This window comes from Cherax quadricarinatus, chromosome 9 (genome assembly GCF_038502225.1).
Source record: "Cherax quadricarinatus isolate ZL_2023a chromosome 9, ASM3850222v1, whole genome shotgun sequence".
Classification (NCBI taxonomy): domain Eukaryota; kingdom Metazoa; phylum Arthropoda; class Malacostraca; order Decapoda; family Parastacidae; genus Cherax; species Cherax quadricarinatus.
This window is the reverse complement of record NC_091300.1, coordinates 23,986,177-24,002,850: the sequence shown is the minus strand read 5'-3', so window position 1 is coordinate 24,002,850 and position 16,674 is coordinate 23,986,177. Positions and strand designations below refer to the sequence as shown.

The 16,674-nt window shown below is 39.5% G+C and overlaps 1 protein-coding gene across 8 annotated transcripts in view; it reads right to left on the bottom strand.

The window, feature by feature from the left end:
• Window positions 1-16,674, bottom strand: part of LOC128686131 (GA-binding protein subunit beta-1) — a 160,465-nt gene that overhangs the window by 109,531 nt on the left and 34,260 nt on the right. For 6 of the 8 annotated variants that reach the window (XR_011391783.1, XM_070083347.1, XM_070083349.1 and 3 more), the window contains exon 5: window positions 15,130-15,228. The exons of the other annotated variants lie outside the window; for them this stretch is intronic. Coding sequence is in view for 5 of the 6 variants with exons in the window: in XM_070083347.1 (XP_069939448.1) it covers window positions 15,130-15,228 (99 nt within the window). In the remaining variant the exon portion in view is untranslated. The remainder of the gene's footprint in view (window positions 1-15,129; window positions 15,229-16,674) is intronic. 8 annotated transcript variants of the gene reach the window in all.

Sequence of the window (16,674 nt, the reverse complement as noted above, 5' to 3'; positions counted from 1 at the left end):
ATCCAAATAAGAGAACCCCTAACCGTACCATCTTTCTATCTCTCTGAGGTCCTCATCTAACTGGACACTCCATGATCTTCAGAGTTACCAGATGCAAGAAATTTCCTTAAATGTTTAACCCTTTCAGGGTCCAAGGCCCAAATCTGGAGTCACGCACCAGTGTCCAAGAATTTTCAAAAAAAAAATTTGTTATTTTTTCTTATGAAATCGTAGAGAATCTTTTTGTGAAGGTAATAAAACAAAAAGTACGAAATTTGGTGGAAAATTGACGAAATTATGCTCTCGCGAATTTTGATGTGTCAGCGATATTTACGAATCGGCGATTTTGCCGGCTTTGACTCCCATTTTAGGCCAATTACATTATTCCAATCAACCAAATTCTTAGCTATTTCACTAGTATTACTTCTATTCTATCGATTGAGCACAAGAAATCGCCAAGTCAACTGTTTCAACTACAAAATAAAGTGATCGGAAATTGTTAATTTGGCCAATTTAACACAAAGTTCAAAATATTCCAATTTCAAAATAGGGTCCAGAATGAACAATGTAGGCATTCCTGGCACTAAACTAACATTTACTCTGTTCATTAGTTATGTTTTGAGGCTTTACAAATAAATTCCATTTTGATTTTTTATTCACATAATGAATTTTTATTCACACCAAAAAATAGAAGATTTACTGTTATGCAATACTGTAATAATTGTATAAATATCATCACCATATTTGTGAATGTATATTAGACCCATCAGCTGGCGTGCATTAGACGTGTGAGGTCGTTTGTTTACTCTTGAATATCGGCAAAAATTTAACATTTCTGCTACTTTGAGCTCAGTTTCAAGCCATTTCCAGTGCTAAAACCAATCAAAATCATCTCTATTTCTGTAATATGTCTTCCATTCTATCAAATGAGACCAAGAAATCGCAAATACAACTATAAAAAACATACGAAAAAACACTGCAAAGTTGCTGTTTTAATCGAAAAATCATGATTTCATTTTTTTTCTCTCATTATACACAGTGTGCTGCAGGATCTGTTTTATGTGGTGCACACATACCACATAGATGTATTCTCTCATATCTAGGCCCAAATGTACCACTCACAGTTTATCAGAGTGAGCTGAGCTCATGGCGTAGATCTACGGTTTGGACCCTGAACGTAAAGCCGTAGATCTACGGGACGGACCCTGAAAGGGTTAATGCCCTTAGCATTAACCCTTTGACTGTTTCGGTTGTATATATACGTCTTACGAGCCACCGTGTTTGACATATTTTTTTTTTTTAACAAGGCAGGGTGACCCAAAAAGAAAGAAAATACTTTCATCATCATTTAACACTTTCACCTCGCTCACACATAATCACTGTTTTTGCAGAGGTGCTCAGAAGACAACAGTTTAGAAGCATATACAGTATGTATAAAGATACACAACATATCCCTCCAAACTGATAACATCCCGAACCCCTCCTTTAGAGTGCAGGCATTGTACTTCTCATTTCCAGGACTCAAGGCCGGCTATATAAAAATAACCGGTTTCCCTGAATCCCTTCACTAAATATTACCCTGCTCACACTCCAACAGATCGTCAGGTCCCAAATACCATTCGTCTCCATTCACTCCCATTGAACACGCTCATGCATGCCTGCTGGAAGTCCAAGCCCCTCGCGCACAAAACCTCCCTTACCCCTTCCTTCCAACCTTTTCGAGGACGACCCCTACCCTGCCTTCCTTCCCTACAGATTTATACGCTCTCCATGTCATTCTACTTTGATCCATTCTCTCTAAATGACCAAACCACCTCAACAGCCCCTCTTCAGCCCTCTGACTAATAGTTTTATTAACTCCACACCTTCTCCTAATTTCCACACTCTGAATTTTCTGCATAATATTTACACCACACATTGCCCTTAGACAGGACATCACCACTGCCTCCAACCGCCTCCTCGGTGCTGCATTCACAACCCAAGCTTCACACCCATATAAGAGTGTTGGTACTACTATACTTTCATACATTCCCTTTGCCTCCATAGATAACGTTTTTTTTCTGGCACTGGACAAGCACCTAAAGTCAGTACCTGACCAGCCAGGTTGTGGCTCGTACGTTGGATTGCGTGCAGCCAGCAGTAACAGCCTGGTTGATCAGGCTCTGATCCACCAGGAGGCCTGGTCACAGACTGGGCCACGGGGGCGTTGACCCCTGGAACTCTGTCCAGGTAAACTCCAGGTAATACCTCAAAGCACCACTCACCTTTTTTCCTTCATTAATTCTATGATTAACCTCATCCTTCATAAATCCATCTGCCGGCACATCAACTTCCAAGTATCTAAAAACATTCACTTCTTCCATACTCCTCCTCCCCAATTTGATATCCAATTTTTCTTTATCTAAATCATTTGATACCCTCATCACCTTACTCTTTTCTATGTTCACTTTCAACTTTCTACCTTCACACCCTCTCCCAGACTCATCCACTAACCTTTGCAATTTTTCTTTAATCTCCCATAAGCACAGTATCATCAGCAAAAAGCAACTGTGTCAATTCCCATTTTGTATTTAATTCCACCCCTCTCCTGAACACCCTAGCATTTACTTCTTTTACAACCCCATCTATAAATAAGTGGACCCGCCTAACGTTCAGCTCCCAACTTGACCAATTATGTAAGTGTATTTTTGTAAGTGCTCTTGTAGGTGTATTTTTGGGGGTCTGAAACGGACTAATCTAATTCACAATATTTCTTATGGGAACAAATTTGGTCTATAACGGCACCCAAACAGACTTCTGGATTGAAATAATATCGTTAGGCGGGAGTTCCACTGTATATTAAACTACCATGGTGACATTACACATCCCTGTCTAAGACCTACTTTTACTAGGAAGTAGTCTCCCTCTCTTCTACACACCCTAACCTGAGCCTTACTATCCTTATAGAAACTCTTTACAGTATTTAGTAACCTACCACCTATTTCATATACTTGCAACATCTGCCACATTGCTCCCTTATCCACTCTATCATATGCCTTTTCTAAATCCATAAATGCAATAAAAACTTCCCTACCTTAATCTAAATACTGTTCACATATATGCTTCAATGTAAACACTTGATCTACACATCTCCTACCCACTCTGAAACCTCCTTGCTCATCCGCAATCCTACATTCTGTCTTACCTCTAATTATTTCAATTATAACCCAACCGTACACTTTTCCTGGCATGTACTCAGTAAACTAATTCCTCTATAATTTTTACAATCTCTTTTGTCCCCCTTCCCTTTATATAAAGGGACTACACATGCTCTCTGCCAATCCCTAGATACCTTCCCCTCTTTCATACATTTATTAAACAAAAATACCAACCACTCCAACACTATATCCCCCCCTGCTTTTAACATTTCTGTCATGATCCCATCAGTTCCAGCTGCTTTACTCCCTGTCATTCTATGTAATGCCTCACGCACCTCTCCCACACTCACATCCTGTTCTTCTTCACTCCTAAAAGATGGTATACCTCCCTGGCCAGTGCATGAAATTACGGCTTCCCTTTCTTTGTCGACATTTAAAAGTTCCTCAAAATATTCTCGCCATCTACCCAAAACCTCTATCTCCCCATCTACTAACTCCCCTACTCTGTTTTTAACTGACAAATCCATTCGTTCTCTTGGCTTTCTTAACTTCTTTAACTCACTCCAAATTTTTTTCTTATTTTCATTAACCCTTTGACTGTTTCGGCCATATATATACGTCTTACGAGGTACCGTGTTTGACGTATATATACTCAGAAGTTGTAGCGGCTTCAAATCAAGCAGGAGAAAGCTGGTAGGCCCACATGTGAGAGAATGGGTCTGTGTGGTCAGTGTGCACCATATAAAAAAATCCTGGAGCATGCAGTGTATAATGAGAAAAAAAACTGACTGTTTTTTTAATTAAAATGCTGAATTTGTGGTCTATTTTCGTATAGTATTTATGGTTGTATTCTCGTTTTTTTGGTCTCATTTGATAGAATGGAAAACATATAGAAATAGAGGTGATTTTGACTGGTTTTACTATAAAAAGAACCTTGAAATGGAGCTCAAAGTAGGGGAAATGTTTGATTTTTGCCGATGTTCAAAAGTAAACAAATGATGGCATTGTCCAATAAATATCCAACTAACCATTCTAATATGCAGTCATGAATGGGTTGACATTATTTGTACAATTATTACAATATTGCAGTAGTCTGCATAACAGTATATCTTTTGTTTTTTGTTTGAATAAAAATTCAAAATAGAAAGCAAGAGTAATATCAGAGGGGCCTGGAGACATGACTGATGAACAAAGAAAATGTTATTTTAGAGCCAGGAATGTCTGCATTGTTCATTCTGGACCTTATTTTGAAATTGTCATATTTTTTAATTTTTGTGAAATTGGCCAAATTGCAAATTTTTGACCACTTTATTGGGTAGTTGAAATCAGTAAATGGGCAGTTTCTTGTACTCAATCGATAGAAAAAGTGGAGATCTAAAGAAATAGCTATGTATTTGGTTGTCTGGAACAATGGAATTAGCTGAAAACTGGGATCAAAGTGGGCGAAATCACCGATTTGTAAATATTGCCGAGGTCGCTAACTTCGCAAGAGCATAATTCCGTCATTTTTCCATCAAATTTCGCTTTTTTGGTGTCATTTCAATCGGGAAAAGATTCTCTATCATTTCATAATTTTTTTTTTTTTTTTTTAATTTTGCAACACCAGGAGACACTCAGGATTGAGGGTTGCAACAGTCAAAGGGTTAAAATTTCTTGACAGTGCCTCTCCCACTCTATCATGTGTTCTCCTTTTGCACTCTCTCACCACTCTCTTCACCTTTCTTTTACTCTCCATATACAGTGGACCCTCGACTAACGCTATTAATCCGTTCCTGAGAGCTCATCGTTAGTCAAAATTATCGTTAGTCAAAATTATCGTTAGTCAAGTTAATTTTCCCCATAAGAAATAATGGAAATCAAATTAATGTAGGACACCCCAAAGTATGAAAAAAAAATTGTTTTTACCACATGAAATATTAATTTTAATACACACAAACTGAAGAAGGCATGCACAGTTACATGACACCTTTATTGAAGATCTGGTGATGATTGATGGGATGGGAGGAGGGGAGAGTGTTGATGGTCTTAGTGTTTAGAAGGGGAATCCCCTTCCATTAGGACTTGAGGTGGCAAGTCCTTTTCCGGGGATACTTCCCTTCCCTTTAAATCTCTCAAACCAACCTTTGCTGGCCTTAAATTCACTCACATCACCAATAGTTGCTGGCATTTTTTTAATTAAATCGTCATGCAACTTCCTAGCCTTTTCACATATGATCGCTTGAGAGATGCTATCTCCTGCTATCTGTTTTTTGTTTATCCACACCAATAACAGTCTCTCAACATCTTCGAGTACTTGCGATTTCAGTTTCGAAAACATAGTTGCACCTTTGGTAAGAACAGCTTCCTTGATTGCCGTTTTCTTGCCCACAATAGTAGCGATGGTTGATTGGGGTTTTGTGTACAACCTGGCCAGCTCGGAGACACGCACTCCACTTTCATACTTAGCAATGATCCCTTTCTTCATATCCATAGTAATTCTCACCCTTTTTGCTGTAGGGTTGGCACTAGAAGCTTTCTTGGGGCCCATGGTGACTTATTTTGAAAGTGCAATCACTAAAAAGGCTCTGATAATATGAAATGTTCCGACTGCATGCTTGGAAGCGACCGCGGTGGCTGGTTGGCTTGTAAACACTGGCCAGAAGTGGACGCGTCTCAGATGGAAGGAATAGTGTTGGTTGAGTTTTTTAGCGCTAGTTGAGGCAAAATTTTTGCGTTAAAATGTATCGCTAGTCGGATTTATCGTTAATCGATGCCATCGTTGGTCGAGAGTCCACTGTACTCTACTCTTCTTATACTCATAAATTCTAGCGGCTTCAAATCAAGCAGGAGAAAGCTGGTAGGCCCACATGTGAGAGAATGGGTCTGCGTGGTCAGTGTGCACCATATAAAAAAAATCCTGCAGCACACAGTGCATAATGAAAAAAAAAACTGACCGTTTTTTTTTTAATTAAAATGCCGAATTTGTGGTCTATTTTCGTATAGTATTTATGGTTGTATTCTCATTTTCTTGGTCTCATTTGATAGAATGGAAAACATATTATAGAAATAGAGGTGATGTTGATTGGTTTTACTAAGAAAAGAACCTTGAAATGGAGCTCAAAGTAGGGGAAATGTCTGATTTTTGCCAATGTTCAAAAGTAAACAAATGATGTCATTTTCCAATAAATGTCCAAGTAGCCATTCTAATATGCAGTCATGAATGGGTTGACATTATTTATACACTTATTACAATATTGCAATAGTCTGCATAACAGTAAATCTTCTATTTTTTGTTTGAATAAAAATTCAAAATATAAAGCAAGAGTAATATCAGAGGGGCCTGAAGACATGACTGATGAACAAAGAAAATGTTATTTTAGAGCTAGAGGTGTCTGCATTGTTCATTCTGGACTCTGTTTTGAAATTGTCATATTTTTTAATTTTCGTGAAATTGGCCAAACTGCAAATTTCTGACCACGTTACTGGGTAGTTGAAATTGGTAAATAGGCAGTTTCTTGTACTCAATCGATAGAAAAAATGGAGTTCTAAAGAAATAGCTACGAGTTTGGTTGACTGGAACAATGGAATTTGCCGAAAATGGGGCTCAAAGTGGGCGAAATCGCCGATTCATAAATATCGCCGAGGTCGCTAACTTCGCGAGAGCATAATTCCAATCAGTTTTCCATCAAATTTCGTTCTTTTGGTGTCATTACAATTGGGAAAAGATTCTCTATCATTTTAAAATTTTTTTTTTTTTTTTTTTTTTTTTTTGGAAATTTTGCAACACCAGGAGACACCTCAGGATTTGGGATTGCAACAGTCAAGGGGTTAATCCTCTGAGGGTCCAGATCCCCAATCTGAAAAGTGTCCACAGGGTCCAAGAATTTAAAAAAAATTATTTTTTTTCCAATGAAATGGTAGAGAATCTTTTTTCTGAAGATAATAAAACAAAATGTACAAAATTTGATGGAAAATTGATGAAATTACACTTTCATGAATTTTGCTGTGTAAGTGATATTTACACATCGGCAATTTTGCCCACTTTGACTCCTATTTTAGGCCAATTACATTGTTCCAGGTGACCAAATTCTTAACTATTTCGCTAGTATGCCTTCTATTTTATCAACTGAGCATAAGAAATCGCCCAATCAACTACCCAATAAAATGATCAGAAATTGGTAATTTGGCCAGTCTCACACAAATTTCAAAATGTTCCATATTCAAAATAGGGTCCAGAATAAACAATGCAGGCATTCCTGGCACTAACATAACATTTCCTCTGTTCATTAGTTACATTTCCAGGCTTTATACCTGAATTCCATTTTGATTTTCTATTCACACAAAGAATTTTTAGTCACACCAAAATATGGAAGATTTACTGTTATGCAATACTGCAATAATTGCATAAATAATATTAGTGCATTCACGAATGCACATCAGACCCACCAGCTAACATGTATTGAACATGTGATGTTTTAATCCAAAAACAGTCACAGTTTTTTTTTCATCATGCACTGTGTGCTGCAGGAATTTTTGTATGGTGCACACTTACCAAACAGAACCCATTCTCTCATATCTAGGCACAAATTTAACGCTCACACCTTATCTGAGCTGAGCTGAGCTCATGACATACTACTGCACTGACCCTGGCTTCAAAGCCATAGAACTATGGCACAGACCCTCAAAGGGTTAATGTTTATAGCAGAAAATAACACCCATCAATTAGAGGATATGCCACACCCCTCTTTACTTCTGCAACAGATGACTTAAGTCAATCTGCAGGGCAAATGCTAGCTACAATGCCTTGCATGAGGTCTTTGTGTTTTGCAGTTACAGAATATACATGTTTCAGATGGCCAACTGTATACTTGAAAAGAAAGGTCTGGTAAATTTTTATTACTCTAATATTCAAGCTGATAAACTATGAATAAGGCACTGTTAGTAGTGTAAAATGTACTGAAGCTTTAAGCTAAAAGATAGTGTTCAAAGACCATCAGTAGATAAAAGACAATACTTTACTTCCTCTAGTGCTTTCACAAACAAACAAAAATTTACTGCAGAGTATGCCAAATTTCTCTTCAGTATAATTCCACAACATGAAAACAGGCAGAATTTACGAGGTAACAGAATATATAGTTTTCCTCCATTCATCAAGTGTAAAATGAAGACTGGAAAAAGAGCAAAGAGCAGAGGATACAAGCAATAAATACTTTAAAGAACTATGCGTGCTCTCTGCCAATTCCTAGATACCTTCCCTTGTTTCATGCATATATTGAACCAATCACTACAAAACTATATCATTACCTGCTTTTACTGTCTCTCTTAATTCTAACTGTCCCAGATGCTTAACTCCTGAGTACAGTTATTCAGGCTAAAACGTTGTGTAGTTTTAAAAATAAGTTAGATAAATACATGAGTGGATGTGGGTGGGTGTGAGTTGGATCTGACTAGCTAGTGCTGCTGGGTCTGGTGCAGTGCTCCTTCCTTGAGTGGAGGTGACCAGACTGGGTGGGTCATTGGGCTAATCTGAGGGGGAGGGAGGGTCATTGGGCTAATACGGGGAGGGAGGAATGGATCTGCTCCGCATGGGTCAGTGGGCCTGTTGCAGTGTTCCTTCTTTCTTATGTTCTTATGTTTTACCCCCTTATACAGTGGACCCTCGACCGATATTAATCCGTTCCTGAGAGCTCATCGTTAATCGAAATTATCGTTAGCCGAGTTAATTTTCCCCATAAGAAATATTTTTTTATTTATTATTATCACACTGGCCGATTCCCACCAAGGCAGGGTGGCCCGAAAAAGAAAAACTTTCACCATCATTCACTCCATCACTGTCTTGCCAGAAGGGTGCTTTACACTACAGTTTTTAAACTGCAACATTAACACCCCTCCTTCAGAGTGCAGGCACTGTACTTCCCATCTCCAGGACTCAAGTCCGGCCTGCCGGTTTCCCTGAATCCCTTCATAAATGTTACTTTGCTCACACTCCAACAGCACCTCAAGTATTAAAAACCATTTGTCTCCATTCACTCCTATCAAACACGCTCATGCATGCCTGCTGGAAGTCCAAGCCCCTCGCACACAAAACCTCCTTTACCCCCTCCCTCCAACCTTTCCTAGGCCGACCCCTACCCCGCCTTCCTTCCACTACAGACTGATACACTCTTGAAGTCATTCTGTTTCGCTCCATTCTCTCTACATGTCCGAACCACCTCAACAACCCTTCCTCAGCCCTCTGGACAACAGTTTTGGTAATCCCGCACCTCCTCCTAACTTCCAAACTACGAATTCTCTGCATTATATTCACACCACACATTGCCCTCAGACATGACATCTCCACTGCCTCCAGCCTTCTCCTCGCTGCAACATTCATCACCCACGCTTCACACCCATATAAGAGCGTTGGTAAAACTATACTCTCATACATTCCCCTCTTTGCCTCCAAGGACAAAGTTCTTTGTCTCCACAGACTCCTAAGTGCACCACTCACTCTTTTTCCCTCATCAATTCTATGATTCACCTCATCTTTCATAGACCCATCCACTGACACGTCCACTCCCAAATATCTGAATACGTTCACCTCCTCCATACTCTCTCCCTCCAATCTGATATTCAATCTTTCATCACCTAATCTTTTTGTTATCCTCATAACCTTACTCTTTCCTGTATTCACCTTTAATTTTCTTCTTTTGCACACCCTACCAAATTCATCCACCAATCTCTGCAACTTCTCTTCAGAATCTCCCAAGAGCACAGTGTCATCAGCAAAGAGCAGCTGTGACAACTCAAATTAGTCCATTCCTGACACCCCAAAATACTGAAAAAAAAAAGAATTTTTACCACATGAAATATTAATTTTAATACACATAAACTGAAGAAGACATGCACAGTTACATGACACTTACCTTTATTGAAGATCTGGTGATGATTGATGGGATGGGAAGAGGGAAGAGTGTTGATGGTGTTAGTGTTTAGAAGGGGAATCCCTTTCCATTAGGACTTGAGGTGGCAAGTCCTTTTCCGGGGTTACTTCCCTTCTTCTTTTAATGCCACTAGGACCAGCTTCAGAGTCACTGGACCTCTGTCGCACAACATGTCTGTCCATAGAGGCCTGTACCTCCCGTTCCTTTATGACATTCCTAAAGTGTTTCACAACATTGTCAGTGTACAGGTTGCCAACACGGCTTGCAGTAGCTGTGTCAGGGTGATTTTCATCAAAAAAGGTTTGCATTTTAAGCCACATTGCACACATTTCCTTAATCTTTGAAGTAGGCAACTTCTTCAATTTCTCTATCCCCTCCTCCGAAGCAGTTTCCTCAGGTGTGGCCTCTTGCTGTTGAAGATGATCTAGCAGCTCATCAGTGGTTAGTTCTTCATTGTCCTCCTCCAACAACTCTTCCACATCCTCCCCACTAACCTCCAACCCCAAGGACTTCCCCAATTGGTTTAGAAAGACACGTAAGCAAACACTATAACATATTTATTAGAAAACGTTTCGGTCCTGGGACCTTGATCACTTCTAACATACAGAGGTAGAAAGACATTATATATATAGGCGGAGAGTGAGATGTGACGCACGTGACCTGAGGAATGTCATAAGAACATAAGAATGGAGGAACACTGTAGAAGGCCTACTGGCTCATGCGAGGCAGGTCTTTATCAAAACAACCTCTACCTATGATGAGGATGGGTAGACGATGAAATCATGTGACTCCTGTGTTGTTGGGTTGGTGCTGCTTAAGTATCATGTATGCCAATGTTTTTGATGAACTGGAATGAGGCACAACTCGTTCTCACCGAACCAGACCTCAGACGCCGACGGTGCCTAGAAGCCTCACTAATCGCCATCACTGACACTATAGAACGCAACACTGGAAACTACAAAATTTTCAAAAACATTGGCACACATGATACTTAAGCAGCACCAACCCAACAACACAGGAGTCACATGATTTCATCGTCTACCCGTCCTCATCATAGGTAGAGGTTGTTTTGATAAAGACCTGCCTCGCATGAGCCAGTAGGCCTCCATTCTTATGTTCTTATGACATTCCTCAGGTCACGTGCGTCACATCTCACTCTCCGCCTATATATATAATGTCTTTCTACCTCTGTATGTTAGAAGTGATCAAGGTCCCAGGACCAAAACGTTTTCTAATAAATATGTTATAGTGTTTGCTTACGTGTCTTTCTAAACCAACTTGTCGGTATTTATTACCAAGGTTTATACCATTTCCCCAATTACACAATGGATTCCTCAACTGGCATAGGATTCCCAGGGTTAGCCTCAAACCCTTCAAAATCCCTTTTGTCTACACATTCTGGCCACAGTTTTTTCTAAGCAGAGTTCAAGGTCCTCTTAGCCACTTCCTCCCAAGCCTTACCTATAATGTTTACACAACTGAGGATGCTAAAGTGATCTCTCCAAAACTCTCTTAGAGTCAGTTGAGTTTCTGAGGTCACTACAAAGCACCTTTCAAACATAGCTCTTGTGTACAGTTTCTTGAAGTTTGCAATGACCTGCTGGTCCATGGGCTGCAGGAGAGGACTGGTATTAGGAGGCAAAAACTTCACCTTAATGAAGCTCATGTCCGCAGAAAGTCGCTCTGCCAAGTCTGAAGGATGACCAGGAGCATTGTCTAATACCAGGAGGCACTTATGGTCAAATTTATTTTCAATTAGGTAATTTTTCAGTGGGGGCAAATGCATGGTGTAACCAGTCATAGAAAAAGTCCCTAGTGACCCATGCCTTACTGTTTGCCCTCCACAGCACACACAAATTAGCCTTGAGGACATTGTTTTTCCTGAACACTCTGGGAGTTTCAGTGATACACCAATAAAGGCTTCATTTTGCAATCACCACTAGCATTGGCACACATCAACAGAGTAAGCCTGTCTTTCATAGGCTTATGTCCTGGGAGTGCCTTTTCCTCCTGAGTAATGTAGGTCCTGCTTAGCATTTTCTTCCAAAACAGGCCTGTTTTGTCACAATTAAACACTTGTTCAGGTTTCAGTCCTTCACTGTCTATGTACTCCTTGAATTCCTGCACATATTTTTCAGCCGCTTTGTGGTCCGAACTGGCAGCCTCACCATGCCTTATCACACTATGTATGCCACTATGATTCTTAAATCTCTCAAACCAATCTTTGCTGGCCCTAAATTCACTCACATCACCACTAGTTGCTGGCATTTTTTTAATTAAATCGTCATGCAACTTCCTAGCCTTTTCACATATGATCGCTTGAGAGATGCCATCTCCTGCTATCTGTTTTTCGTTTATCCACACCAATAACAGTCTTTCAACATCTTCTATCACTTGCGATCTCAGTTTCGAAAACATAGTTGCACCTTTGGCAAGAACAGCTGCCTTGATTGCCGTTTTATTGCCCACAATAGTAGCGATGGTTGATTGGGGTTTTGTGTACAACCTGGCATGCTCGGAGACATGCACTCCACTTTCATACTTAGCAATGATCTCTTTCTTCATATCCATAGTAATTCTCACCCTTTTTGCTGTACGGTTGGCACTAGAAGCTTTCTTGGGGCCCATGATGACTTATTTTGCAGGTGCAATCACTACAAACGCTGTGATAATATGAAATATTCCGATTGTATGTTTGGATGGGACCGCGGTGGCTGGCTGGCTTGTAAACACTGGCACCCATGGGACAAGTGAGGCGCGCTCAGACCACAAGTGGACGCGTCTCGAACGGAACGAATAGCATTCGTCAGGTTTTTTAGCGCTAGTCAAGGCAAAATTTTTGCGTTAAAATGTATCGCTAGTCGAATTTAACGTTAGACGATGCCAACGTTGGTCGAGGGTCCACTGTATTCTGCTTATCACTTCATGCCCTTTCCCCACTTTCTCAACTAAGCTCTTCCTTACTTCTAAAATGTTTTTCCTCCCTGCCCAATATATGAAATCACTGCCCCTTTACTTCATCAATATTGCACAGCTCCTCTAAATATTCTCTCCATCTTCCCAGCACCTCCACCTCCCTATCTAACATTTCCTCTTATTTTTAACTGCCTGGTCCATTTGCTTCCCTAGCTTTCACACTATGTGAGGATCTTTTAACTACCTCTGCAAGGGAGTTAGTTTTTTCTTAGAAAATTACAGCATAAAAGAACTAATCTGTGTCGCTCAAAAAATAAATAAAATAAAATAAAAAATAAATATTGCTGGTAGCAAGTAATATTTACATACCAATCTCATTCCAAAACTGTTCATCATTTTGAGCAAAATCTGGTGATAAATGCCTCATACTTTTTTATTGGCTCTCCTTTTGCAATCCTTCATCACTCTTAACCTCTTTCTCTGTCCATATATTCTGTCTTCCATACATCATTCCTACATTGTAAAAACCTCTCACATGCTAACTTACACTTCCTTACCAGCATCTTTACCTCATTATTTCACCAATCATTTCTCTTCCCATCCACACTCGCCTTCCTATACCTTTGAACTGCTGCACTCTAGCCCTGCATTCTCAAATCTACCCCCATACCTCTTCAACCTCCTCCTCATTACCTGTACTCTCATTAGTACACTTTTCTACTAATAGTTCCTTATATCTTTCCCCATCTCCTCCTGTCATTCATTCCCTTTCACTTCTCTCTCACTGATGCCATTCTCTTTGTACTCTATCTATCTATCTCTTACTCTCAAAGTAGCTACCATTAAATAATGATCCAGTAAATTTGATGACCCTCTAAAAGCATGCACATCCAAAAGTCTACCCAAAAACATTTTATTGATATAGTCTGCTGTCATAACACCCTGTATCATTTCTTGTATAGTTATTAGCCTCTTTTTCTTAAAATAGGTACAGTACTCCCTATTATCAAACCTCTTCCAATACATAATTCAATTAGGAGGGCCAATTATAATTATTATTTACCCTTGGTATGCCAAACTTACCCACTATGCCATCTACAACAGTCCCACTTTAGCATTTAGGTACCTCACAACTATTCTCTTGCTGCTTCAACACCCTAAATATTTCCTTAACTCCTCCTAAAATCTCTGTCCCCTCTTCACTTCTCTCTCCTCCAGATCTGTAAACATTTACTATAACCCACTTCTCACTTCCTGCCTTTATACTAATCCACATACATATTGAATTTAAAGATTTATACCCCCACTTTTCTATCCACAGTTTATTATTTAAAATTTCCACTACTACTCCTTTAGCTCTTGTTCTCTCAGATACACCCCATTTAGCTTTTTTGCACTCAGTGCCAGAACATGCAGCTTTTTGTATTCATAACATTAACAATAAATTCTCTTATCATCTATATTACACCCATGCAAATTCAAATAACCCAATTTTAAAATTGCCTTTTTATCTTTTTTAGTAATGGATAAAGGGGAGGGGGGGAAGGGTTCCTAGCCCTTTCTCCCCTCATTTCTGTTACCATATATGATACTCATTGCTGACTGAAGAAAAATTTAAACCCACTTCCCCATGGAATTGAAAGGAACTGTAACATGAACAAGAAGTAAAAAATTAGAAGGAAACTTGGATGTGTGTATATATATACATAAACAGGCGCAACTGTAGTGTACTCTGGGTGTAACTACTAGTACAGTAGCAAGATTTATCTGACATCTTATATATTTATGAGATAAAGACAGGAATCTTGCCATATGGCAGAACAGTATTTTCTTCCTGGGTACATCAAAAAGAAGATTAAGTAATAATGAAGTGTGGGGAAGAAGTGAGAGAACAATAGTAGGTTAAGAAAAAATGATGGATGATAGGACTGCACAAATATCCAGGAGTCAAATAAGAGGTTTCTGAAAAATTGGTACTCAATAAGCATCATGGAAAATAAGTATAAAAGAGTACATACAGTAAAGGTCCTATGACGATTATACAAGAAAGACAGGTTAGAATATAATTTTGAGATAGGACTATCTAGGGCCCTCATGGTCTGAGGGAAGTTCCCAGAAATAACAAGGTATCAATAACTGTCATGTACTCGAGTTCCAAGATGAAAAACAAATTAAATCCTGTAGGAAAATCTTACCATATCACAGGCATTTATGTTGGCCCCAGTCTTGACAAGTAAAGATACAATATCCGTGTGACCCTCCATAGCAGCCAGATGTAGAGGAGTTTTCTCTACCTGCCAATGGTTGATAAAAGTAGCAAAATAGTTTTGTACTATATACCGTTTAATATACCTATAATAATAGGAGAGTTATTAAATGGAGAGTTAGATGTACTGGGAAGATGGAGGGAATATTTTGAGGAATTGTTAAATGTTGATGAGGATAGGGAAGCTGTGATTTCGTGTATAGGGCAAGGAGGAATAACATCTTGTAGGAGTGAGGAAGAGCCAGTTGTGAGTGTGGGGGAAGTTCATGAAGCAGCGGGTAGAATGAAAGGGGGTAAGGCAGCTGGGATTGATGGGATAAAGACAGAAATGTTAAAAGCAGGTGGGGGATATAGTTTTGGAGTCGTTGGTGCTATGGAAGAAGGTAAGGTATCTAGAGATTGGAAGACAGCATGCATAGTTCCTGTGTATAAAGGCAAAGGGGTCAAAAGAGAGTGCAAAAATTATAGGGGAATAAGTCTGTTGAGTTCTCCATGGGAAAGTGGAACAGAATTCTTCCTCCGTTAGCCATGCGTGTTGTAAGAGGCGACTAAAATGCCAGGAGCAAGGGGCTAGTAACCCCTTCTTCTGTATACATTACTAAAGTTAAGAAGAGAAACTTTTGTTTTTCTTTTTGAGCCATCCTGCCTTGGTGGGATATGGCCGGTTTGTTGAAAGAAGGTCTGTTGAGTATACCTGGTAAAGAGTATGTTAGTTATTATTGAAAGAATTAAGACTAAGATGGAGAGTAGGATAGCAGATGAACAAGGAGGCTTTAGGAAGGGTAGGGGGTGTGTAGACCAAGTGTTTACAGTGAAACATATAGGTGAACAGTATTTAGATAAGGGTAAAGAGGTTTTTGTGGCATTTATGGATTTGGAAAAGGCATATGACAGGGTGGACAGGGGGCAGTGTGAAAGATATTGCAAATGAATGGAATAGGAGGTAGATTATTGAAAGCAGTGAAGAGTTTTTATGAGGATAGTGAGGCTCAGGTTAAAGTATGTAGGAGGGAGGGAGATTATTTCCTAGTAAAAGTAGGCCTTACACAAGGATGTGTGATGTCACCATTGTTGTTCAATATATTTATAGATGGAGTTGTAAGAGAAGTGAATGCCCAGGTGTTGGGAAGAGATGTGAGGTTAAAAGATAAAGAATCTAACACGAAGTGGGAGTTGTCACAGTTGCTCTTTGCCGATGAGACTGTGCTTTTGGGAGATCCTGAAGAGAAGTTGCAGAGGTTGGTGGATGGGTTTGATAGGGTATTTAAAAGAAGAAAATTAAATGACTAAGGAAAGAGTAAGGTGATGAGGATAACAAAAAAATTAGGCAACAAAAGACTGGTTATCAGATTGGAGGGAGAGAGTATGGAGGAGGTGAATGTATTCAGATATTTAGGAGCGGATGTGTCTGCAGATGGGTCTATGAAAGATGAGGTGAATCAGAACTGACAAGGGGAAAAAGATGAGCGGTACT